The sequence below is a fragment of the Rattus norvegicus genome, chromosome 2 (genome assembly GCF_036323735.1).
Source record: "Rattus norvegicus strain BN/NHsdMcwi chromosome 2, GRCr8, whole genome shotgun sequence".
Lineage (NCBI taxonomy): Eukaryota > Metazoa > Chordata > Mammalia > Rodentia > Muridae > Rattus > Rattus norvegicus.
This window is the reverse complement of record NC_086020.1, coordinates 233,907,608-233,933,015: the sequence shown is the minus strand read 5'-3', so window position 1 is coordinate 233,933,015 and position 25,408 is coordinate 233,907,608. Positions and strand designations below refer to the sequence as shown.

The following is a 25,408-nucleotide window of genomic DNA, read 5'->3' as shown; positions in this document are numbered from 1 at the left end:
CACTGTTGTTAGGACAAAACAGCAACCAATAGATTGGGAAAAGATCCTTACCAATCCTACAACTGATAGACAGCTTATATTCAAAATATACAAAGAATGCAAGAAGTTAGACTGCAGGGAGACAAATAACCCTATTAAAAATGGGGTTCAGAGCTAAACAAGGAATTCACAGCTGAGGAATGCTGAATGGCTGAGAAACACCTAAAGAAATGTTCAACATCTTTTGTCATAAGGGAAATGCAAATCAGAACAACCCTGAGATTTCACCTCACACCAGTGAGAATGGCTCAGATCCAAAACTCAGGTGACACCACATGCTGGCGAGGATGTGGAGAAAGATGAACACTCCTCCATTGTTGGTGGGATTGCAGACTGGTAAAACCATTCTGGAAATCAGTCTGGAAGTTCCTCAGAAAATTGGACATTGAACTGCCTGAGGACCCAGCTATACCTCTCTTGGGCATATACCCAAAAGATGCCTCAACATATAACAAAGACACATACTCCACTATGTTCATAGCAGCCTTATTTATAGTAGCCAGAAGTTGGAAGGAACCCAGATGCCCTTCAACAGAAGAATGGATACAGAAAATGTGGTACATCTACACAATGGAATACTACTCATCTATCAAAAACAATGACTTTATGAAATTCATAGGCAAATGGATGGAACTGGAAAATATCATCCTGAGTGAGGTAACCCAATCACAGAAAAACACGCATGGTATGCACTCATTGATGCATGGATATTAGCCCAAATGCTTGAATTACCCTAAATACACAGAACACATGAAACTCAAGAAGGATGACCAAAATGTGAATGCTTCACTCCTTCTTTAAAAGGGGAACAAGAATAACCTTGGCAGGGAATAGGGAGGTAAAGTCTAGCACAGAGGCAGAAGGAACACCCATTCAGAGCCTGCCCCTCGTGTGGCCCATACATATACAGCCACCAATCTAGATAAGATGGATGAAGCAAAGAAATGCAGGCCGACAGGAGCCGGATGTAGATCTCTCCTGAGAGACACAGCCAGAACACAGCAAATATATAGGCGAATGCCAGCAGCAAACCACTGAACTGAGAACAGGACCCCCGTTGAAGGAATCAGAGAAAGGACTGGAAGAGCTGAGGGGGCTCAAAACCCCATATGAACAACAATGCCAAGCAACCAGAGCTTCCAGGGACTAAGCCACTACCCAAAGACTATACATGGACTGACCCTGGGCCCCAACCGCATAGGTAGCAATGAGTAGCCTAGTAAGAGCACCAGTGGAAGGGGAAGCCCTTGGTCCTGCCAAGACTGAACCCCCAGTGAATGTGATTGTTGAGGGGGAGACCATTAATGTGGGGAGGATTGAGAGGGGAACACCCATATTGAAGGGGAGGGGAAGGGGTTAGGAGGATGTTGACCCAGAAACCGGAAAGGGAATAACAATCGAAATGTAAATAAGAAATACTCAAGTTAATAAAGATGGAAAAAGAAAGAAATACCCAAGTTAATAAAGATGGAGAAAAAAAAAAGATGAGCGTCATTTTTATTTTTACAAAGCCTGATGGAAAATACCAAGGATCATCTGAGATTATAGGTAGCAACCAAGAGGAAACTATTGTAGAGAAATATCTCTATAGAGGGCCTAGGGCTTGGTCTCTCACTCTGTAAGTTCACTTTAGGAAGAAAATAATGAGTTGCCTACCTATGCTTCAGCCTTAGTGAATTCCCAAAAAAGAGCAATATGTCCTGGGACTCAGGGTCCCAGGTTGAAGGACAAGCATGAGAGACAACTTCTGACCATGTGCCACCACTTGGCCACCCAAGCCATCTCCTCCTGTTTTTACCCAACAGCAAGTGGGGAAGTCGTAATTTGTATTCATTTCTTCTCCCTTTCTTTCCACCCCCACCATTTCTTAAAAAGTATTCATGTTATTTATTAACATGATTTCTTCCTTTCATAGCAATAGGATAGATAGATAGATAGATAGATAGATAGATAGATAGATAGATAGATAGATAGATAGATAGATAGATGTGATCTCTAATCTCTAATGCTATCAGCCAGAAGTAATCACTATTATTTTGTTGAATGTTCTTACACACTATGTTCCCTGCTTATTGTGAGCTCTATCTGGACTGTAACATCAGGAAACTAATTTAACTTGATTTCTATTCCAAGTGAAACAGTAACGATTCAAGCTCCAAAGTAAATATTTATTTAAAATAAGAAAATAAATGTTAGTCAACGTAGTTATAAATGTTAAAAAATGCTACATTTTACCTCAGTTCTCATTTTTTCTTGCTTCTGCTCCAGTGCTTCTGTCCTATTACATGTGAATTTCAGTAGAAGCAAGAATTTTAGTATATGAAATTGAGACATACAGGAGAATCAATTTAGTGAATTTTACATTTTTATTCCATTTTACTGAGCAACAGAATGAGACTAACATAAACAGGCAACTCTCTCTCTCTCTCTCTCTCTCTCTCTCTCTCTCTCTCTCTCTCTCTCTCGTCTTCTGGATGGATACAGGCAAGAACTATTTCCAGCTGAACAGCGATACTGAGCCGATGCTTGCCAGATACATCTCAATGGAAAAGGGAAATGCACGTTCCAAGCACAAAGCTATCAATCTTAATTATGTTAGGCACAATGTACAGCGCATAATTAAAAGAATCTTGAGACACAGAAAAGCCAAGCACAGTTTTTTTTTTAATTTTATTTTAAAGAAATAAAGCAAATAGACCCAGAAACAGGGTCAGGCTTAGAATGGTCACAAACCGTTTAAAAACTTTAAATTTTAAATCATCAAAATGATTTAAACGTCAGTATAATGACTGTGGTTAAGAATCTGATTGAAAGTGAGCAATATGCCTGGGCAAGCATAGACTTGAAGGAAGAAAAATGGATACAGATGGGGCCAGATGGTGATTTTGTGTATCGAAAGCAAAGCCTTAGTGGAAGACTTTCTTTATCATTAATCACGTAACCAAAGATAGAAGGTGGATGCAGCAGAAAAGACAATCGGGAGGAACAAATTTTCCTCCAAGTGTGAGTGACATGATCCTTAGCCACGTGACAAGGTTGACTATAATGTGTTTGGGCTCGCAACAAAGAAATGGAAAGGAATATCATGCAGATGGTCAGCTGATTGTACTGAGGAGCCAGCCCCTCTGTCCACGGAGCAGGGGCCCGCACCCAGTTGAGAAAAACAAATTTTTTTCTGATTTCTCATTGGTAACCCTTCTTCCTGTGTCCACCAGTAAAGGGGATGCCATGTCAATTGCAGATATTGGCCAAGTTCTATTTGATTAACACCCCCTGAGTAACTATCTCCAGACAGATGTGGCAGTTAGTCAGGGGGCGCTGGGGCTTCTTAACTATTGGTTGTCTGAAGTCCTTCGGTCTCTTGTTCCTCTGTGTCTTCAATGAGAAGCAATAAGAAAGGGAGGACCCAGGTTTTGGTGTATTAGATTATTATACACTGGTCATGTTCGTGGTGGCTTATTACCCTCATGTTTTGGAGCTGCTGTTGAAGTGCTCTGAGTTGAGCTTCCTGCTCTGCCTTGATCCTTTCCATCTCTTCCTAAGAAACAATAAAAGAGAAACAGTAGAGCTTAGCAAAAACCACTAAGATCAAACTCTGTTCTCATTCTGAACCCATTAACTTTTCCATACTTATGCCAACCCCTGAAACAACCCCTGCGAAGCTCTCCTCCATCAGCACATGTGTCGCCTACGATGTTCTATCACGTTTCATCCTTTTTCTCTACTTTCAGACATCACATGTTTCAACTTCTGAGCTGCTAGTGTCTTTAGAATTCCATCCCAACACAGCCTTCTTCCTTAGACCGAGAAGTCTCCTTGGTGATCTCGGTCACATATTCGCTTCAGTTCTCGCCCGCACATGGAAGTGGCCGACATTTTTCTACAGGAAATGTCTGCACACAGAGCACTGAGGTGACACCCTGCCACCCAGAGTGTCAAGTGCAGCCCTTTGAGTCTTGATGAAGAGTAGGGTGTGGTCGCCACACTTGGATCTGCAGAAGTGATTGTCTACTCTGCCTTCCAGGAGAGCACTGGGATGTGTTAGCCTAGCTCTGAAGACAGCTACCACCTGTAGACGAACTCCCAAGTCAGGGGATGGATAGGGACAGTTTTATAAGAGTGATAGCTAGGAATTTCACAGCAACTCTGCAGAAGCAGCAATGCTGAGAAGTCCCATCTGCAAGCCTGTGTGCTGCCTGCATTTGGATTATTTTTCTGGGAAGTCACAGAATTCACCTGAGTTCTAGGGACACAATAGTTATGCTTCTTGGCAATTGGATTAGCGAATGCATACAAAGGGCTTTGCACCTGATAAACCATACTACTGCTTCCTAAATGTGGTAGGACTAAATCAACAAACTGCAAGGTAAAGACCATGGGAAACAGCAATGGGTAAGACAAGACGGGAATGAAGAGACAGACCATGAACCTTATGTAAAAAGCGAAACAACAACAAGAACAGTGACAATGATAAGCCACCATGATAAAGACACATGATTGTCCAGAGCAGAGGTAGTTAATGTGATTAAGAAATGCCTTCATTCTTATTTAATAATTGATGGTGTACACTCTACCAAATATCACTTCAAATCCAAGTATCAGAGCATGTGTTATAATAATCTTGTAAAGCACATGTTGTTGCTGCCTCTACACTGCACCTGTTGTGCCAGGAAACATTCCTGAACCCCAAAAGACCACCAGGAAGATAATTCCGAAGCAATCGCATTCTGGTCTCTTTACTCGAGCTGGAGCTTGGGCCTCCTGCCAATCCAGACACAGAGCAGGAAGGTGGAGCCATGAGCCTAGTTTTAAGCAAGCATTTATAGAGGCAAGTAGGGGGTATATAGCCTAATATACATCGGATTGGGAGGCCATTATGGCCTTTAACATAATTGGTTGGTGCTGGGAACCAAACCATAAACTTCTGCTTTTTTTTTTTTTTTCCTGATTGGTGGTTGTTAGGAAGCGAAGTGCCGGGGCAGGCTTGTGATCTTGGGGTGTAGATTCATTGGTGAATAGCCTGGAAGCTGGTGTTAGATGCAGGTTTTGTTGGAGGGTGGGGTAGTCTGGAAGCTGGTGCTGGGTGTTTGTTTGTTAGTTAACTTGAGTTCAACCTTAGATCAGGTTCTCTAAGGTGGAGTCTGAACCTCAAAGATTTGGTCTCTCACAGACAGAGGGGACAACTTGTATAAACATGTTTGGTAAAAGGTGGTGCCTGGGATTGGCACCCCACAGTCTGGCTTCAGGGTTCCTGCCCTGAGCTATCACGTGATCCTGTCTCTCCCTGTGAGCCTTAAGACTGTCACCTTGACAGATGGGAGAGAGATGAGTAACTGAGTAACATCTGAGAGGAAATGGTTCACAAGTACCTGGACCCTCTGCTTCTGCTTCCTCTGTTGCTCTCTCTGGAAGTTTGCCCTCTCAAACTCTATTTGCCTCAGATGCTCTTGATGCCTTCTCTCCTGCTCTACTCTCCTTTGCTCTTCCTGGACTCGAAGAGCCTCCAACCTCTGTGCTTCAGCCCGGGCAGCCTCCGCTCTTGCTTGTTCCTCTGAGGAGAAAGGAAAACAAGTCTCTAGGATGAGTACAATGCTCTCTGCTTGTAAATGCAGGCTGTGCTCGTGTTAACCTTCCTGTCCATCGTGCATGGCCTCCGTTTCTTGCTCACCTTTTTTCTGCTTCTCTTTGGCTGTGAGATCCTGGTCTGTTTGTAGAATTGTAGCGCTCACTGGTTCCTTGGCTTTCAGATATTTCTGCAGAACTTCCTCAGCCTGGAAACCCCAAAACATACCGTCAGAATTAGGAAATGCTAATTTGCAACCTCGGGAATGTCTTTATTTCTTCTCTCTCACCGTCTCTCCTTCCTGGGGGATGCTCAGCCAGTACATGATGGGACTGTCCATCAATCCTCATGTACAAGGATGGTGCCGGCCTGGCCATTCACAGCACCCAGGAGTGCTATTGGGACCAGTGATATAAACACGAAAATTTCAGTGTTTTAAAAAACTAACATGGGTGCTGAAGCAGATATGCTTGTGTCCTCTGAGATATACATCTCTAAGGGCAAGCTAGACTTGGGATATGTCAGACAGTCTTTTGTTTTTCTTTTGTTTTGTTTTGCTAGCAGGTAGGGGAGCTGCTTAAAAACAAAGCCAACGATCAGGAAAACAAAGCATCAACATCAAGTAGAGGTTGTTGGAAAAATGAATAAAAACAAGAAAAATGAATTATGTCATTTGAACTCTGGGATGTATCTACACATGGACCAATTGGCTTCTCGATTTCCTTAAAGTGGCTTCACTAACTGAGATTCTGCCTTGTGCAATCCTTATTAATCCCTTTGATGCTCACGAACATCGATGGCTACAATAGAAGTCTCATGCTCACAGCGATGGGTTGCTCTTATCTACAGCTGTTGCTGAAGCACAAGCTCTTTGCCGTAACATCTGGACCAAGCGCATGTTCAGGCAACAGAAGAGAAACTCACAGGCAGGGACAGAGCACATGACTTCAAATGTACAGGGGATGGAGGATACCTGTGTTCCCTTCCCCGGCTGCTGGCGGTACTGTGCCTTCAACTGTTCCATCCTCTGAAGGAAGAGACTGTGTCCTCCTGGTTTAGCATAGACCCCCCGTGCCACTTCTTGTTCCAGAGGCTGAAAAGTACTCTGAAGTAGGGTTGAGCAGAGGGCTGCAGAAGCATCCTCGTTCTTCCTACAAATCTCATCCCGCTTTGCACTTAGTAGGCTCTTTAGATGGACAAAAACAGAAAACAAACAAAAACCCAGAGAGATATTAGACACATTTCAGAATTTCTGGGAATTGATTTGTTTGTTTTTTTTTTAAGTATCTTCATTTAATCTTCTTAGAAACTTAGAGAATCTATATAAGACAGCATGCTTATCAAAGCTGGAAAAGTAAGGATAATAATCCATGAAAAGTTATATTGATTTGGCATTAGAAGTTTCTTCATTTTAAAACACCAGATTAATTACGTTGCTTTATGAAGGAAACATGAGAAAGAACTTGTATGAGCAAGATACCCTGTCAAATTCTTCTTAATTCCTTCATAGCTTGCCACTTCCCAATTTGGCAGAGAGGTTCGCTCATGTTTTTCACCATAACCTCCTCTCACCCTCTTTCCTTCATCCACAGAAACCATTCTTAGTGCCAAGAAGTCACCCTCTGTGTGTGTGTGTGTGTGTGTGTGTGTGTGTGTGTGTGTGTGCATGTGTGTGTGTCCCACTGAATTTAGTTGAGGTTACTTGAAACTCTTTTATCAAGAGATTTTTCCTACCTTAGATGTGATTTTATGACTGCAGAACTTTAACTGGCACCATAATTTTAAATGCAATCAACTAGACAACCATTTTTTTCAGTTTTTCTATCTCACAGTGAGTGAGAAATTGAATCACTGTCTGCACCTGCTTATTCTATTAATCCTACATTCATTATATCTTAGTAGATGTGAAGGCAATTCTATCTACTTGATCAATAAAACATAAATGCTTTCTTAATGAAGATCTTTAGTGAAGTAAAATAAATTTCACTTTTTTCATGAGGAGAACATAGTACAGGTGAGGGAAGGGAGGTGTGTGTGTGTGTGTGTGTGTGTGTGTGTGTGTGTGTGTGTGCGTGTGTGTGTGTGTGTGAATGTCAAGATCCTTAATAAACTCAGAGCAAGGCCACATAAGTGACTGTCGTCTCTTTCCAGTCTAGTGTTAACTGATTGTTTTAATTCTCTATTGTACGTCTTGCAGAAGTATTCTTGACCTCTCTAATCATGATGTCTAGAAACAAATACAGAAAATAATGACCTCCAATTCTTTCTGGAAACATTGGTCATCATCCTTGAAAGAACGCTTCCTGAAGATTTCTATGGCTTCTTTCTCACAGGTCTTGTGCAGGTCCAGCAGCAGTTGGAGGGTCTCTGTGGGCAGCTGCACCTTCTGACTCATCTGTTGGTCATAGTGAGCAATGGCCTTTTGCACTGCTGCTGTGTTCTCTCTCCGGGTCAAGGTTACCACCATGTTCTCCATGGAAGGAAGAGCCCCACTGTTGATAGCATCCACATAGGTCTGCACCATGCTTTCCAGACCTTCAGAAAAGAAAAAGATGATTACATCACATACAGGAATCTAAGGTCTATATGGAGTCATTCTGACAATGTTATGTATTGCCTAAAGTCTTTCAGTATTTGGGACAATCTTCAAATGGCCCAGAGGGCTTCTCTGAAGAACTATGTAATTAAGAAGACAGGTTGCTCTTTCTTTGAGGAAAAACATACATAAACAACAACAAAAACATAATCTAGTCTTTGTTGAAAGAAGAAAAAATGGACTTCTCAAGACCTATGTGATGGTCTGCATTTTATCCTCCTCCGTAAAGAAATAAGATGACCATATAAAAGTTGTACATACTAATTTAACTAAAATGCTTTAGGATAAAAGTTGTACATACTAATTTAACTAAAATGCTTTAGGATAAAAGTTGTACATAATAATTTAATTAAAATGCTTTACGTCTTTGCTTCTTTAAGTTTCCCTTCCCTTTTCTTTCTCTCAGTTTTCTATTTCATTCACAGTTTTCCCTGTTTGTTTTATTTTGTCACAATTAATGTAGTATGAGTTAATCTCTTCTGTAAGTATGATTCAGTGATCTAGATCTTTTTCTTCATCAGAACTGCCTTGTTTTCCTTGACAGCTTCTGCATGAAGGTAACACAGATTCCTTTCATGTTATCATAAGCGTTTGCCAAGTTCTAAATGATGGGGTTCTTAAAATGAACTGCATTAAGAAGTTTGTGTAGACATCTTTCAAAATCCTAAACAATATGGGGTTCTCTTCAATCTATACCAAGCAAATTCTATTTCTATGGGGAGCATGTATTTATTTATCTTACCTTATTTTATCTTATCTTGTGCATATCAAATACTAAGCCACGCAATAAAAATACAAACCGTTGTGTAACTATGGTCAACCCACATGAGTTAATGTGTTTCAAGAGTAAAAGCTTCTCTAATTTGACATCTTTGCTTTTATTCAATTTGATTTAATTCTGAGGTTTTACTAACTTAATAATGTTAGAGGTGTGCTTAGTATCTGCTATAACTTTGTCAACACAGTACATTGGATTTCCATCATGGCAAATACTGGCCCATTTGTCAATTCATCAACAAATAATCTCTATGTGTCTGTTATTCTTTATGATGAGTTGGAATAAGATCATCTAAAAAGTACTCACGAGGTCCATTGACCTGGATGCCTCCTGGAAGAGTCTTGGTCTTAGAATGTGTGAAGATGTGAGAACAGAATTCTGAAAGGTTCTGCACAAAATCAGGGTTCAGCTCATCACTGTTGAGTGTTTGAAGCTGAGAAAGTTTACTTCCGAGAGCAGGAGAGTCAAAAACAAAGCATTTCTTTACTGGGAAGAACTTCTGTATGCACAGCCGAGGTAGATTGAATGTTTGGGTCCTTTCATCACTACCTGGAGAAGGAAATACAGGGTTTATGTGGAATATAATTTATATCCACTTTAATCTATGTACTTTAAATAAATGTCCTTACCCATGGTATTGCATAAAGATTAAAAGCTTACTAGTGAAGAAAACAAAAACAGGAGAGAAACTTGTTCGATAACGGAGGACTAATGGAATTTAATATTGAACCTATTGGTTCGTTCTCAATTAAATTCTTAATAACTATCATTGTTATTTTGTAGAAGTGTTGAGAGGGTAAATATGGAAAATGATATACTTAGCTGCATTATAAAAAATATACCTAAGAACATTGCTTCCTTTTCCCCAAACTGAAGCTCTGTTACCTTGCTTCAGCATCAGCGACTTCTCCAGATATTCATCTGATGTGATGGCTTGCCCATTGACTTCCAGGCCCAGGAAGAAATCTCTCAGAGTCCACACCAAGTCTGGGAAGAAGCTCATGTCATCAGGTTCCTTGGTTTCACTGGGATCAGAGGTGTTCCTTGTCCGGAGCAGATCTGTCAGCTCTGTGACACTGCTGAGAGCAGTTGAGGAAGCTGGCAGAAGCGAGCGTGCACCTAAGGCTTCCTTAGGCCTCTTCTAAGTAACCGAGTCAACGGGACTCAGTGACATGCATGGGCTTTGTTCTTTGTTTCTACCACAAATCGTGTTTTAACATGTGTGTGAGCGTGCATGCGTGCATGTGTGTGTGTGTGTGTGTGTGTGTGTGTGTGTGTGTGTGCACTTCTGTGTGTGCAGATGTATATCTCTGTTAAGGCTAGACACTAGTATTGGGTATCTTAAAGTTCTCTCCACCTTGTCTTTTGCTGAATGAGGAACTATCTGATGGGTTATATCTAATAAGCCCTGGGAATCCTCCTGTCTGTCCACACCCACATTCAGCCTTGGGGTTTTAGGGACAGACTGCCATGCCTTGCTTTTTGTGTGGATGCTATGGATTCAAACTCATGCCCTCATTTTTGTGTCCTCATTTTGGCACACAAAAATTTCACTGACTGAGCCATCTCCTTAGCTCCGGTGATTTGCTTGTTATTAGTCTACAAGGGCTCACAGGTGCACAGGTGACATGTTTTCTTCAGCATGGTGCTGTCCTGGACCACGAAAGGATACTGCAGTAGGTCGATAGCCCCCTGGTCAATTTTGCTCATGGTGTTGTATACGAAGGTGCTACTGAGGAGGATCGCCAGTGCGAAGATCTGAATATCATTCTTTTCATCAACCTAGGAATGAGGTCAAATTCAAAGCCTGTCTCAGGGCATTCTTGAGTGAGTATCACTAAATATAAAACGTTGATATGCAAACGTTAAAGAAAACAAACAAAAATACTTGCAGGTATACATTTCGTATGCTTTTCTCACCAGTTATTTTATACTGATCTATTCATTGCAAACTCACTAGCCTTTCTTGCAAAGATTCTTAGGTAGTGGATACCTAAGTGTTTATACTTATATTTAATACTTAAAAACTTAAAACTAAAGTTTTACAGAGGCAAAACAGAACTTATATGCATCCCATATATATATATATGTGTGTGTATCTGTATATATATATATATATATATATATATATATATATATATATATATATAACACAAACACATACACACACACACACACACACACACACACACACCCCACAATCAGGTTGCTCACTCCAGAGACAATGCTGTGGGATGTGGGATGAGTTTATAACTATTTTTCCCATCTTGCAGATGAGTAACTCAAGTTCAAAGTATGGCTTGTCATCTTTGACTCTTAACAAATCAAAAAAATTAAAAAGAAAAAGGAGCAAACAAAAGCTCTTTCACAATAGACATTCAAGAGAATGATCTAGCTGTGTCCCAGAACCAGTTCACACCAGTTCATAAAAGACACATCTCCCCCAAATCCAGGGAGGATTCTGCATTGGAAGTCTGACGTCAGTGGTGACAGGAACATTTAGGGAAAAGTCAAGTGCTGCAGACTGAAGTGCTGTATTTGTGGTGAGGGGTGTATACAATGAGAGGATGCCTGTGTGTTCACTGTTCACACAGTGAGTCAGAAAAGACAAACAGGAAAACATTTGGGGAGACTTTCTCCTTTTGACCAAATCATGGAGTTATGGGTAATATGAGCATGATTTAGGCAACTTGATCTAAGTAGTCACCAACTATCAGCCCATACTCTCTGCAGGGCTGGATTTGTAACAGTGACTTTAATCCCACTATATTTAAGTACCTTGGGAGTACTTAGTACCCCCAGTGCTCATTCTGCCTTGTGAAGGTATTTTTTCACTTCTTGCATCTAAGCTCTGACTATGTAAAAGTGGGGAGAAAAGTACAGTGTGGGCATTTAGTCTAGGCTCCACCCCACCATTACCTGGCAACACCCAGGTGTGTGTGATTGACTATAAAAAGGGTCTGCTTGCCCCCTCCTCTCTCTCTTGCTCTCTTGCTCCCTGCTCCTTCCCCTCTCTCTCCAGGTGCTCAGGGCCAGCCTCTACTCTTCTCTGTCTCTTTGTCTCTCTGTCTCTTTGTTCTCTGTCTCTTTGTCTCTCTGTCTCTCTCTATTTCTCTCTGTCTCTGTCTCTCTGCCTCCACTACCCTCTCAATTCTCCTCCCTATGTCCTGAATAAACTCTATTCTATACTATACCATCATAGGTGGTAGTTGGCCCCTCGGGGGGGTGGGGGGAAGGGACACCTCAGCATAGGCTCGCAAATGTATCCCTTCCCTCACACCTCGACACACCTCCACCAAACATATTCCTTCTTTATTTCTATTCAACACAACATGTGGAGGTCAAATACCAATTCAACTGGTGGTGAGAAGAGAAATCCCTGCTCCTAGAGTATTTAAAGCCAGGAGGAGATGAATCCCATCCAAATGGAACCCACTCTCCTTACCTTCTCCACATCTCCCAGGCCCTCAGTGTCCAACAGAACCAAAGTGTGGTCTGGCTTTTGAGGGTGGGGCACACACCACATCCAGATGCCCTTGGTGTGAGACTGAACAGTGGAGCCCACGGAAAAGCCTGAAAAACAAAACAGGCAGAGGTGACAGAAGAGGGATCTGGAATCCGTGTATTCCCTTGAGAGTTCAAGCTAAGATGTAAGGGAGAGAAGATGACAGCAACACAGTGCCATGGCCATGGTGGTGGGACGGATGCAGAGGAATGGGCAAATAATACTATGGACTAAAAGTTAGGATCTGACAGTTTGTTTGTTTTTAATCATTTCATGTAGAGGGCCGCTATAACATTCGCCACCACGAGATGGCGGTGGCTTCCACTGCGCCCCACGTGGAAGGCCAAGATAGCTTCCGCCATTACAAGATGGCGCTGGCCTCCGCCACACCAGCCGACTTCCTTTCAGGAAGTTAACTGTGTGCACATGTGCAAGAGTGCCTTCGTGCAGGTCTTTGCCCACTCCGGGGCGTGCCTAATGAGATCATGGGTAAGCAACCAATCAGGTGTGGATGCGCCACGCTAGGGTGTATATAAGCCGCGCCATGCGGGCGCGCGGGGCTTCTCCTTAAGATTGAATAAAAGTTTGGCTGCAGCAAGGGTTCGTATGTCCCCGCGTGTTTTCTTGCTGGTGAGAGGTCGCGCGGGACATTTGGTGGAGTACCCGGGACAAACGCCTCACCATCGCCGGCGCCGAAGGAGAGCCTCCGTTCACGGAAAGGGTCCAGAAGCTGCGGGACGCGGGTGAGACTCTGAGAGACAATGTTTAGCCTTGACCTGTTCCACCTCACTCCTTTGCTAGATGCGGCGGAAGCCTTCATTATCGTTCTGGCGGCCCTCAGGCTTTTTCTATTGACCTTTGAGTTTCTAGCTACCGTCAGACAGCATCAGAGATCGCATGGGAGCCGCCCAGCTGTAACAGCAAAGCGGAGAGAGCTGGGGGAGGGTCAAGGCGGCATGTCAGAAACAGAGAGGAATGAAAGATTAAAGAGCTCAAAGAGAAAAGGTGCACCTAAGAAAAAGGCCCTTCCAAGGACCTTGGATCCGAGGAAGCGAGAAAGTGGGGAAAAAAACGCCCTGGGAGAGAAAAAGGGAGGAGATAAAAGGAACACAATATTTTGGGAGAAAAACTTTGTCTTTGTGCTTGTAAAAGGCGTGATTAGGCTCTGGAAGCTTCGCAGAGTCATACTGATTAGACTTGATAGAGGCAGACCGCCTGAAAATTTATTCAGGAGAATCAAACAAAAGGACATCTCAATGCCCATGCACAGCTTGATGGAGTTAATGTAATTGGGTTGTGAGTGGAAATACTCAGGACTGTGTTTCACTTCCATACCATTTGTGAATGTCAGTTGTGCTGCTCAGATATCCCGTAATATATCTCAGTATCTTACAGGAATTTGGTTTCAACACGTTGATGGACTAGTCCAGGAATTGAGACAATCCATCGTCCATATTGACTCCACTCGAGTGGATAGTCACCGTGAACACCATCTGGTTTTTTCCCTCTTTGTCTATTGTCTGTCCTTGGTGCACCAGGATGTCCCCATGTCTGTCAGTTTATGTCTGTGGTTCTTGCTTCTCGTTGTTTAAATGATTTATGTTTCATGTTCAAAAGAAAAAATGGTAAAAACTTTACCTGCTGGTCGTTCACACCTTGACTTGGTTTTAACTCTCTTCAAAAGAGGAACAAATGAATAAAAAAAAAAAACAAACAGTTTCAATCAGGCCTTTAGAGCCCTGTACCTACAGCCAGGAGTCTAGGTTAGCTGGAGAAGCTGCCCAGAGGCTAAGTGTCTGCACGAGCTGATCTTAAAGGCGCCAGCAGCTTCTCAGCTTCTTTGGTACAAGAGTTGATAGCTGTTTCTCTTAGAGAAATCCCTGACTTATTATTTGACTCAACAGGTGACAAGGTGCTTCTCTTAAAATCATAGCTAAAAAGGTAAAAATGGTGTTTGGTCTAAATATTAAAGATATGTGTAGCCACTTCAATTTTGTTTCTCATTGGTTTTAAATGTGTAAATATGCTCTATTTGCCTTGGTCATAGATTGTTGGCTTTTAAGTTATTGGATATGGTTAAAAGGGTATAATATTGGTAACAAAAAGTTGACATAAAGCTGGTAATTTGGATGGAGTCATTCTAGACAACATGTGGCATGAGCCAACCCAGGGAAACAGATCTAAATTGAGATAATATTTTTATGGAATTCTTATCCTAGAAACCAGGCTTCTAAAAGAATTTAGGATAATGTCTCTTTGTTGAGGTATTAGAGACCACACCATCATGCATTCATATATAGGAATTGGCAGTCAAACATTGTACTAGATTGTTGGAGGTCGAGTTTTGCTTTCCAAAGTTGTGGTTTGCCCTGAAGCTATCTGTATTTTGATGCTAATTCCACTACCCCAAGGACAGCTGCCTAGACATGTACTCAGAACTCAGGTGACCTTGTGGTTGTGCTCTGGTGTTACAAAGAGAACTTAAAGATTGTGATTAAGGATTGCCAATGTTACATTGACTAACTCAAACTTATTTGTAATTAAGAAAAATCAAACAGGTAGAGACTGTTACAGGATTTACAAAGGATTGATGAGGTTTTGAAACTTGTGAGAACATTACAGCCAGTTTACTTACTCCAACTGCCATTTCAAGATAGATTTAGAGGATTGATTTTGAGTTTTCATTTCGTGAGCCTGCTTATAAATTTAGAGTGATATCATTAAGAATGGCTGATAGCCTTATATTATGTAATTTTGTTGCTTCTTCAATGTAAGAAGTTAGAACTTTAAATCTTTCAGTGTATATGGAAATTTTTGCTACAAACCTTTGCTCTCAAAATGAGCTTTAATATTTGGGGAGTAGCTGTTGCACTACTCCAGAAAAGAATATTTGAAGCTAATTTTAAGCTTCTAAGGATATGTTAATTGGTTAAGTACCTCACCTTACCAGAGGACTTAGGTCTTTGTTATGCACATTGGAGATAAAGCTTCAGCTGTGTTAATACAGAGTTGTGGACTAGAGTCATGGAAGTGTTTTAAAAAGAAACCTGATAAAACATATCTTATTCCAAACAACAGTTAATTGGTTATTACAAAATACTGATATTTGGCCTATTACATATACAAATTTTTCAGGCAAAATTGATAATTTTACTCTTTACATGCTTTTGTACTTCCTGTATATTTGTACTTACAACCCATAGGAAATGCGCTTACTGTATTTATAGGTGGTTCATCTAATGAAAAGGCTACATGTATGATTAGATCACGTGTTTATTCTCTTGAGTTTCTATTGCTTTAACACAGATTATTAAATTACGTGCTATAGCCACTGTTTTTAAAATGTTAAAAAAAATCAAGCTTTCAATTCACATACTGATGGCCAATGTGTGGCTTCTGGTTTACAATTGATTTCAATTACTTAATGCTTTATTAGAGACAGGTTTTCTACTTAAAATCAATGAGTGATTTCAGTGTGAATTGTCTGACAACTCACTGTCCTTTCAGTGCTCTGGCTCAGACACTAAACAAAACCATAGACCCAGCTCTTTGAAAATGATAATGGAGTTGATATGAAAAGAAGAAGACTCCATTTGCTTACTTTATATTCTCAGCCTCGCCCTGCCAGCTCAGGGATTTCTAGTAAGACTGAAATTGGACAATATTTACAGGATATGGCATTTCTAATTAATGCTTATATTTAGGTAAATAAAGCTGGTGAGGGGCTGGAGAGATGGCTTAGTGGTTAAGAGTACTAAGTACTGTTCCTTAATAGACCATTTAAGAACTCAAACTGGATTGCCTGGACCCTTTATCAAGGGAAGACAATGATACCAGACAGATTGTAGGCCTTACATAGGAACAATTAGTCAAAAAATCCCATTCTTTATATATCCAAAACAATATTGCTGGAGACAATAATTTGGTATACAAGTCAATTTATAAATACAAGTGCTCAATGTCCTCAATTTAATCCTCTAGGACTTACCTTAATAATTAATATCTTTACTATATCTTAATAAATAAAAAGGGGGAGTTATCCCTATATGCTAAATAATGCTCCTTTTATTTCAATTTTAAAATTTGGATGCCAAAGTTTATGGCACCCTACAACTAGGCATACTTCTGCCTAGGTGAAATAGAAAGATCCACATATTGACATGATCCTGTCCAGATATTTTATATGGGGAAGAGGGAATCTTTGTGTTTTTTCTACAGGATGCTACAAGAGTGTGCCAGCTGCCAGAGGTGGTTGCTGAGACTTGCTGATCCTGGTTGCATAAAGATTCAGCTCTCCTGGTTCGGGTCCCTGAAGTCATTCCTCTGCCCTGAGAGGAAGATGGAAGATTCCCCCTCATCATTTGTCATCACAGAGATTTTGGCGTTGCTGCAGTCAGCGTTACCGCTGCGTGTGTCCCGTCCCACTGTGGCCCGCTCTCTGACCCTCTGTGCACTGCTGCTTGCTGGAGAAGACTGGACTCCAGCCGTTGCTGCCTCCCTCATTTCCCTGGTGACTCTTGCTGCCTTAACTGGTCATTTTACAGACTGTAGCTTCACAGGAATGCCACCTGCGTAAAGCTGCTGTGGACTGGGGAACTCTGCCCTGGTTGTACAGATCTCAGAAATGGTTCCATTGTCTGCTGGTTGTTCCAGAGAAAAATGACTGATCCTGAACTGTCCTGGAAAAGACCTTGACATTTTCGCTGCTATTGTAGCAGCCATTACTGCTGCAGACATTGTGTCTGCAGTATCTGGAGTTATCCTCCCCCAATCTATTGTTAGACAAACACAGTGGGTGAACTTTCTGAAGTAGTTGCTAACAATTGGGAATTCTAAATTTTATTATAGGTGCAGCTTGACTACGGCCTTTGGTGGTAACAGCTGAAGAGAACCAAATGAGGTGCCCACTACTTATCGGGAGTGGCTCTGTTTGGTGCAGCCCTATGCTGTGGATTAGTGTTCATGCTATGGTTGGTTTGCAAACTCAGATCTCAACAGAAACGTGACAAGGCCGTTATCACTCAAGCACTTGTGGCCATTGTACAAGGGGCCTCCCCTGGAATTTGGTTATCTATCTTCAAAAATTAGTCGGTATCTGAGTTCTCTGCTCTTGCACCCCATGGATCTGTGGATCCATTGCACTGGGATGAGAGAGACTCAATGATCCTTTGATCAGCCCTTCCACATTGCTGAGGTTTCCTCATTGCACGCGATAGGGCGATTATGATAAAATAAATAATAAGGGGGAGATGTAGAGGGCCGCTATAACATTCGCCACCACGAGATGGCGCTGGCTTCTACTGCGCCCCACGTGGAAGGTCAAGATAGCTTCCGCCATTACAAGATGGCGCTGGCCTCCGCCACACCAGCCGACTTCCTTTCAGGAAGTTAACTGTGTGCGCATGTGCAAGAGTGCCTTCATGCCAGGTCTTTGCCCACTCCGGGGCGTGCCTAATGAGATCATGGGTAAGCAACCAATCAGATGTGGATGCGCCGCTCTAGGGTGTAAATAAGCCGCGCCATGCGGGCTCGCGGGGCTTCTTAAGATTGAATAAAAGTTTGGCTGCAGCAAGGATTCGTATGTCCCTGCATGTTTTCTTGCTTCCAAAAAGGTAGTACTTTGAATTTATTCTGTTGAATTTATTTGACTGATGTCTTACTTCTTATAAAGGGAACATGTTTTGCCTTTTTTCCCCCAGAAACATATTGAGGAATAAACACATGCTAAGTCACAGTTATATATATATAGAGAGAGAGAGCTTCTCTTTATCTACCCGAGCATGCAAACAGCAGCTGTGCTACAAACACAAGTTTTCAGTGTCCAGCAGGGTCCCCAATTTTCTCTCCTCAGACCCTGGACTGGATGCACACAGTGTGGGTAGGTGGCTAGAGAGGACTCCGCAAGCATTGTCAGTGACACTCACCTTTCTCCTTCCCAGCCAGCTTGTTCATCAGGTAGGATTTGCCTGTGCGGTAGAGGCCAACAATGGCCACCACCACCACCGGCTGTGTGATGGCTGACAGGATCTCCAGGGCTTCCTGGTTAGTCACTAGGTGTTCATCCGTGTTCGCAATGAGGCATATGGGTTCTGGCATGTGAATCTCTGGGGCCATGTCTGCGATGTTACTTGTCCTCGGGGTCAGAAGTGGAATGACCTGGAATTTCTAGTGTTTAAGGAAAGACATTTTACCCACTGATCCCTAGAACAAATGACCCATTAGGAATGCCAGAGTTTCTGGGAAATTGAAAAATAAGAAATAGCAAAATACAATAATTCCCTGCACAGGTAGATAATAGCATACCTCACAGCCTCTTAAGTGCTTGGGTACACACAGGAAACATATATCCCGGGCCTCTCTATTGACAGTTTGTGTCTAGCTCATTCCATTGGCTTCTGGTTTGCCCATGTTCCTTGGTTTACACCTGCTGATGTCCCTGGAGTAACTAGCTGTCACTGTGTGACCAAACTGTACTGCATTACTGCCCCCAAGCAGCCATGCCAACACATATCATTTTTTTTTAATTACACATTTTACTTTTTGAAGCTGTACTTTTTTTTTTAGAAAAGAAAACATCTTTCACACAGTTGCGGATGCCCTTTATCAGCCCCAAATTTCAAAGCGCGATCATTTTTGAAACAGGCAAAGTGATTGAAAAGACAGCATCACGTCTACCCTGACAGTTAGCTAATAAAAACAGTATAAGCTGAGTGACACAGGTAGCGCTTGCTTGTTTGGCTTCACTTATCGTGGAGACAGCTAACTTTCGTTTTAGTACTGATTATTTATTGGAGAAGCTAAAAAAAAAAAAAGACACAATCTCCGTTAAGTTCATTTTCATTACAGTATTAGCAGGAAGTGACCTGACCCTGTCGCACTAGCGGACATAAATGTATGTTGCTTCTTTGTTGCTGTATGTATGATCATAAAGGCCTGTTCTCTCCTCCTCAGAGCCAGGGCAGGGTGAATCATGACTCAAGCCTGTGAGCCAGAAATTGAAGCAAGCCTTTTGATGGGAGCAGGCAGGGGAAGATTCATCACAGATGAAGTCACATCAAAGCATGGCCATCAGGAGTGTAAGCGCTTGCCAGAGAGCAGCCAGGAACTGAGAAGCCCAGGTACCAAGTGCTTTTCCATTCCAGTCCCTTCCTGGTGTGGTATCACTACGCTGGGTCCGTAGAACTCTGGTTGCCTTATTTGTACACAGCAGAAGTGAGAATGGTTTTCTGCAGCGCGTATTGGTGTGGGAAGCTTGTGGTGATGATCTACAACTGGTTAGAACAAGAATGGTACCAACCACAAGAAAGGGGAGGAGGTGCACTTACAGACCCTTGTGTTTTGGATGATGTCAGGAATAGAAGTGGATTTTCAGCCTTTATAAAGAACATTAGTACTGTGTGTCTCTAGTATTCATAATATTTAAATATTGGCACCAAGTGGTATCTGGATGGAATCCTTAATGCTTTTATCGGAGCCAAATCTCTGATGTCATCGCATAGCGAACATTCCTCAGACTCATTCTTAAATTCATGATTATGCCTTGTGTAGCTCGGCCTGTGACACAGGAACACATTCTCTCTGTCAGAGTCTCACAACTTTTAGGGGACTGGAGAGATGGCTCAGCTGTTAAGAGCACCAACTGCTCTTCCAGAAGACCCAGGTTTGATTCCAAAAGCCTACGTGTTGGCTCACAACTGTCTGCAACTCCAGTTCTAAGGGATCTCTGTGGGCACCAAGCACACATATGTTGCATAGACATACAAACAAGCAAACACCCATACACGTAAAATTAAATTTGAAAATCGTTTAAAAATGTTTAATCACATTTGACTTTGCTGTAGGTTCCATTTAATATGCATTTCCAGGCTCATCCTTGCAACTAATCAGCATTACGATGTCACAGGAGCCTCTCTATCTGCTTCCTACAAGACAGACATAAATAAATCAATGTACATTTATATCCGTCTCTACTAATATAAATCAGTAGATTTATAGTTGGGCTGGAGATAATGGCTCAGTGATTAAGAACACTTGAGGTTCTGTAGACTTGGGTTTTATTCCCTTTGCCAATACCTGGTTCACACATAAATAGAATAATTATTAAAAACAAAAGAAAGAAAAGAAGAGAGAAAATTTCACACAACCGGGAGGACAATAGAGAAGAAGGCCACCAAGAAATCTGAAAGTACAGAGGAGTGCCAGGGATGAACTTTTGGTGTTTGCATTCATATTCTTATCTGCATTTCTCTTGCTTTGATTGCCTTTGATCTGTGTTTGAAGATGGCGGGGGGGGGGAAGGAATCATTTAGCAGCTAAATTGAAAAGTTTAAATATGACGTGCATAAGGTACATGACGTGGCAAGATGTCGAAGAGTTCCCAGAAGCAATCCTCACAGCCAGACCATACTGGCCAGGTAGGTCATTTTTGATTCATTAACGTATAAAGGTAGAGACAACATTGTAGCAGAGACCGAATTCAACACAAATGGGGTTTAAAATGAATGACTACCCAGGAAAAGCAAACATGGAATCTTTAAGAGATGCACAGCTAAAAAGCCCACTGCTGTGTCAGAAAACCTTTCTGTGTGCCTTGGAATTCCATCAATCTCTCAATCCCTCTCTCTCTGTCTCTCTCTCTCTCTCTCTCTCTCTCTCTCTCTCTCTCTCTCTCTCTGTGTGTGTGTGTGTGTGTGTGTGTCTGTGTCTCTCTCTTTCTGTCTCTCTGTGTCTCTGTCTCTCTGTGTCTCTGCCTCTCTGTGTATCTCTCTCTCTCTGACTCTTTGTCTCTCTCTGTCTCTCTCTGTGTCTGTCTCTGTCTCTGTGTCTATGCCCTCCACCCCCCTGTGCTGGCTGTGAATTTGTCCCAAGCTACAGTGATGACTAGCATTGCCCCACACATAGAGCCCTGCTCTCTAGGAATTCACCCCCCAACTAGGGGAGTGCAGGTTAGAGCCACAGGAGGTCCCAGTCTCAGACAATAGCCTTTTACTCTGCAGCTCACGCTTTGATATTCCGCAGGCAAACGTATGGTTGCCTGCTGATCTGGAGGCAATGCTGTTCTAAGCGGCAATTAGGGATGCCAAGAAGTGAAAATAAGTGGAGAAAACCGTTGGGAGGCATTTCTGCCTTTTCAGTTTAGTCTCTACCCACTCTGCCCTCTCATTGACAAGAAACAACAGCCACACTGAATAAACACTCCGACTGCCCAGACAAACAATTCTGCTTCTCTAATAACACTGTCATTTAATCTTTAATGGGGCTAACCAGCACCCAGACTAGGATGTGTTTCATCCTGGATAAAACAATTTAAAAAATAATCCATGACAGGCTCTGCCAGGTCTTACCTTAACAAACACTGAAGAGCTGGAGCAAGTGCCGGTGATACGCTTCAAACGGGACTCTGCAAGAGTACGTACTCCTCGTGCCCTTATTTATCTGTGCTTCTTCTTCTTTTTTTTTTATTATTTTTTTTTTGAGAAATAATGACCAGCTCTGGGAATTTCCTTTCCTCTCTCAGCTCTCTGGCAGAGAACTTGCTTATGAAACGCAAGAATGGGAGTCTCCAAATGAGACCTCTAAACTGAAATTGAAACTACACAAGTTCAGACTGTCCCGTTAAGGGGAATTTCCAACAGTGGAAGGCTTGGGTGTCATTGAACTGATTGCCTAGAAGTTGCCCATAATCTGAAAGAGAATGTTGACATAGTTTGCAAATATTTTCAGGCATTGTCTATTTTATTCCTTTTGAGCTAGGGTGGTCATTTCTCTGGTTTTGAGTCCCATTTGTTTTGAAGGGAAACTTCATGTACTATTTGAGGATTAATTTCTTACACTTGAATCTGCATCCACTTAGGATAAAACTTATTTCATTGGTAGTGGGTTAAGCAAGGAACTTAAGGTGTCTTTTTATGGGTTCTTGAATCCCATACGTAAAAGAAATTTTAAAAGGGCTTAGGAGAAACCAGAGGGCAACTTTTTCAGAGTTGGAGAGAGAAAAGCAACAGGGCAGACAAACTGTAGATCTCAGCAGGAAACCAGAAGGGAGAGACGCTAATCACACTTGCTGGGTTAGAGAGCAAGCCAGCAAGCTGATGCAACTGTGAAAGGCTGTACACATCCGCTTGTGGGTAGGGCTGTTTTTTCATACTGACTGAGAAAGCCCAGAGCTTTCAACGGCAGGCTGAGGACTGGTAACCAATAAAGGAAAACAGAAAGAGGGTAAAGAAAAAGTTAGCATCTCTAATGGGAGGTCTACAGTATCTACATTAGGGCAGAGGTTTCTGGGGTATAGTAGTACTTATCTCTTTGAGGGAATAGTGTTTGAAGTTACGACTTCCTGAGGGGCATTTTCCTGCCCAGATGATTGACATGCTCATTGAGAAGAACTCTTAAGGAACAACAATGTGTCTTGGTAATCTTATACTGTTTGGTGCTGTTTGGAATGTGGGCTTATGATGTGATCCAAGTCCAATTCTTCTGAGCAAAACTCAAGCAACAGAGTGGGTTAAAATAGTTTTTAAAAATAGGTCAATGAAATAGCTAGTGAGCGGAGGGGTTCCACTGACCATCTGAAAGGCAGCTTCTTCTGAAGCTTTCTGGAGTATCACTCTCCAAAAGATAGGCACACTCTCTTTAGGTTATACTTATCAACAAGCTTGACAGAGACAGTCTCAGCTTTATGATTCAGAGACAGCAGGATCTGGTAGGTCAAGGAGGGATGCTTGTCCCCCAATCACGCAGTGGAGCTGCTCTATGAGAAGAGCAATAATTGAAAATAGTACCCTGACTTTGGAAACCCTACTAAGGACCAGGGTACAGCTGATACGGCAATGGTTCCAAGGTTTTGGCCAGCAACACTATCCATGCCATGTGATTTTTCTGAACTATGAGCTACAGATATTCCCAGTAGATGAATGTATCTAAAAATAGTCTTCAAACACACCCTGGAGTCTGGAGCCATGGCTCACTAGGTAAAGTGTATTTACTGTGTAATCACGAGGACCTGAGTTCGAATCCCCAAAACCCATGTAAAAACTGCATATTACAGTGTGCATCTGTAACCCCAGTTCTCTTAATGCAAAACTAGGAAGCAGATAAGATGGTCCTCAGAAACTTGTGGGGCCACTGGCAGATGTTATGCAACAGAAAACATCGCAAGAGGGACTCTGCCTTAAACAAAGTGAAAAGCGACCTGCCCCGCACGAGTGTGGCACATGTGTGGCTGCACCTTACACACATGAGCATGCATACACACATGGGTGAGATGAGCAGAGAAAGGCACACACATGCACATGCACAGAGAGAGAGACAGACACACAGACAGACAGACAGAGACACAGAGACACAAAGACAGAGACAGAGAAAGACTGAGAGAAAGACTGAGAAAGATAGAAAAGAAAAACACCACAGGGGCAAGTTGTTTATTTGGTTTTGAACTTTAATTTTGTAGCTGGTTGTCTCTTTATGTCTAAATCACATTCTCATTTTGTTACTTGAGAAAAGTAAGTGAATTCTTAGAAATGCCCAAGTTACACTAGAGGTTCTTGCTTTCAGTTTCCAGACTTATATTTCAGGAAGTGTCTTTACAAAGGGCTGTACTTCCACTCGAGAGCTCATTTTCCTGCGGGGAGAGCACTCCTGCCCAACTGCCTGAAACCACAACACCCGGAAGTGTGTTCAGTTTGGAGAGTGAAACCTCATGGGTCAGATTCCAGGACCACCCTCTCTTGTCGTGTAGATCTTGTTTGTCTAACGTGTTTGTAGGGTCAGACTACATGTAGACTGTAGATAGGCCCACTGCCAGGGCTTGTCATAAGTGCTAATCACCATTCTGAACTATTTTCAACTCATTCTCTGCAAAAGACACAGTGACTTTTAACACACACACATACACACACACACACACACGCACTCACGCACACACACACACACACTGAATAATTATGTCACTTGCTCAACAGTTATAAACACTTCCTATTGCTCAGCCTAAAAGCCAGTCTGCAGTATCTCACCCAGTCTGCCCGCTGCGGCCCTTTTCTAACCCCAGTCTATCTCCAATTGACCACAGACCTACATCCAGATTCAGCCATCACGAACATAACCCCAACCTCGTGTTTCACACAAAATCCTTCTGCCTAGAACTCTGTTTTCATCAATTGTTATCTGAGTACACTGTACTTCTTAAAAGTTTATCCTAATTCTACATCCCTCAGGAAAGTATTTCTGTCCAGATAGGGTCTCCTCTCTATACCTACTATTGTCTCCTGTTCCCTTACAGTGCTTCGCAGAAATTGAAATATTCTGCATGGCTATTTAATGTCTTCTTTCTAAAAAGCAAACGAAAGCAGCACAAGAGTCATGACTTTTCCGATTGTGGTTACATCCTGGCTGCCTTCAGTCACCGCCACCCCATGTCAGTGCCCAATACACACACAGTCACTGAATGAACAGATGCAATCATGTTGGAAAGTGATACTTCAGTATCTCTTCACACAGGAATTTTGCTCTCTGCACCTGACAAGTTCCCTCCCTCAGTTCTGGAAGCATGGCTTGTAAGATGGGAGATCTCATCGTCATGGCATATGTTCCCTTGTCGTGGTCATCAACAAGGTACAACATCTTGCCACTATGTTAGATTTTGGATCATAGGTTCTCCAATCCAAAAGAAACCCATGTCCCAAAAAGATAAGTACATTGTAAAAACAGTAAGCTTGGTGCTTTACTTACCCTGGTTTTATAATTATAACAATCTTGCAGCATTTTGATCTAATATTAATTATTTAATGCTTTAAACAGAAAATAAAAATCACTGTGAGATGTCTGATTCTGTTGACTTTTTGATCTGGATATCAAGAAAACTTACTAGGCAGATGATAATGAAAATAATTAAGGTGAGCATTTTTATCACAGCTTACTAGTGCTCCTTTA

At 42.1% G+C, this 25,408-nt stretch overlaps 1 protein-coding gene across 1 annotated transcript; it reads right to left on the bottom strand.

The window, feature by feature from the left end:
- Positions 1-2,695: 2,695 nt before the first annotated feature.
- On the bottom strand, positions 2,696-22,017 carry Gbp5 (guanylate binding protein 5). Its single transcript, NM_001108569.3, has 11 exons — positions 21,826-22,017; positions 18,406-18,646; positions 12,422-12,549; positions 10,649-10,758; positions 9,862-10,055; positions 9,283-9,525; positions 7,857-8,137; positions 6,576-6,788; positions 5,708-5,810; positions 5,409-5,590; positions 2,696-3,577 (listed from the first exon to the last, which is right to left on the bottom strand). The coding sequence occupies exons 2-11, from the start codon at positions 18,593-18,595 to the stop codon at positions 3,461-3,463; spliced, it is 1,761 nt and encodes a 586-aa protein (NP_001102039.2). The 5' UTR covers positions 18,596-18,646; positions 21,826-22,017; the 3' UTR covers positions 2,696-3,460.
- Between the last annotated feature and the right edge of the window lie 3,391 nt (positions 22,018-25,408).

Excerpts from the sequence above, each read along its gene's own strand:
- Gbp5 (NM_001108569.3), bottom strand. The coding sequence starts at position 18,595 with ATGGCCCCAGAGATTCACATGCCAGAACCCATATGCCTCATTGCGAAC. Across the intron at positions 10,759-12,421 it reads GCCTGGGAGATGTGGAGAAG|GTTGATGAAAAGAATGATAT; the intron begins GTAAGGAGAGTG and ends CCTCATTCCTAG. Across the intron at positions 9,526-9,861 it reads GTCGCTGATGCTGAAGCAAG|GTAGTGATGAAAGGACCCAA; the intron begins GTAACAGAGCTT and ends TTCCTTCTCCAG.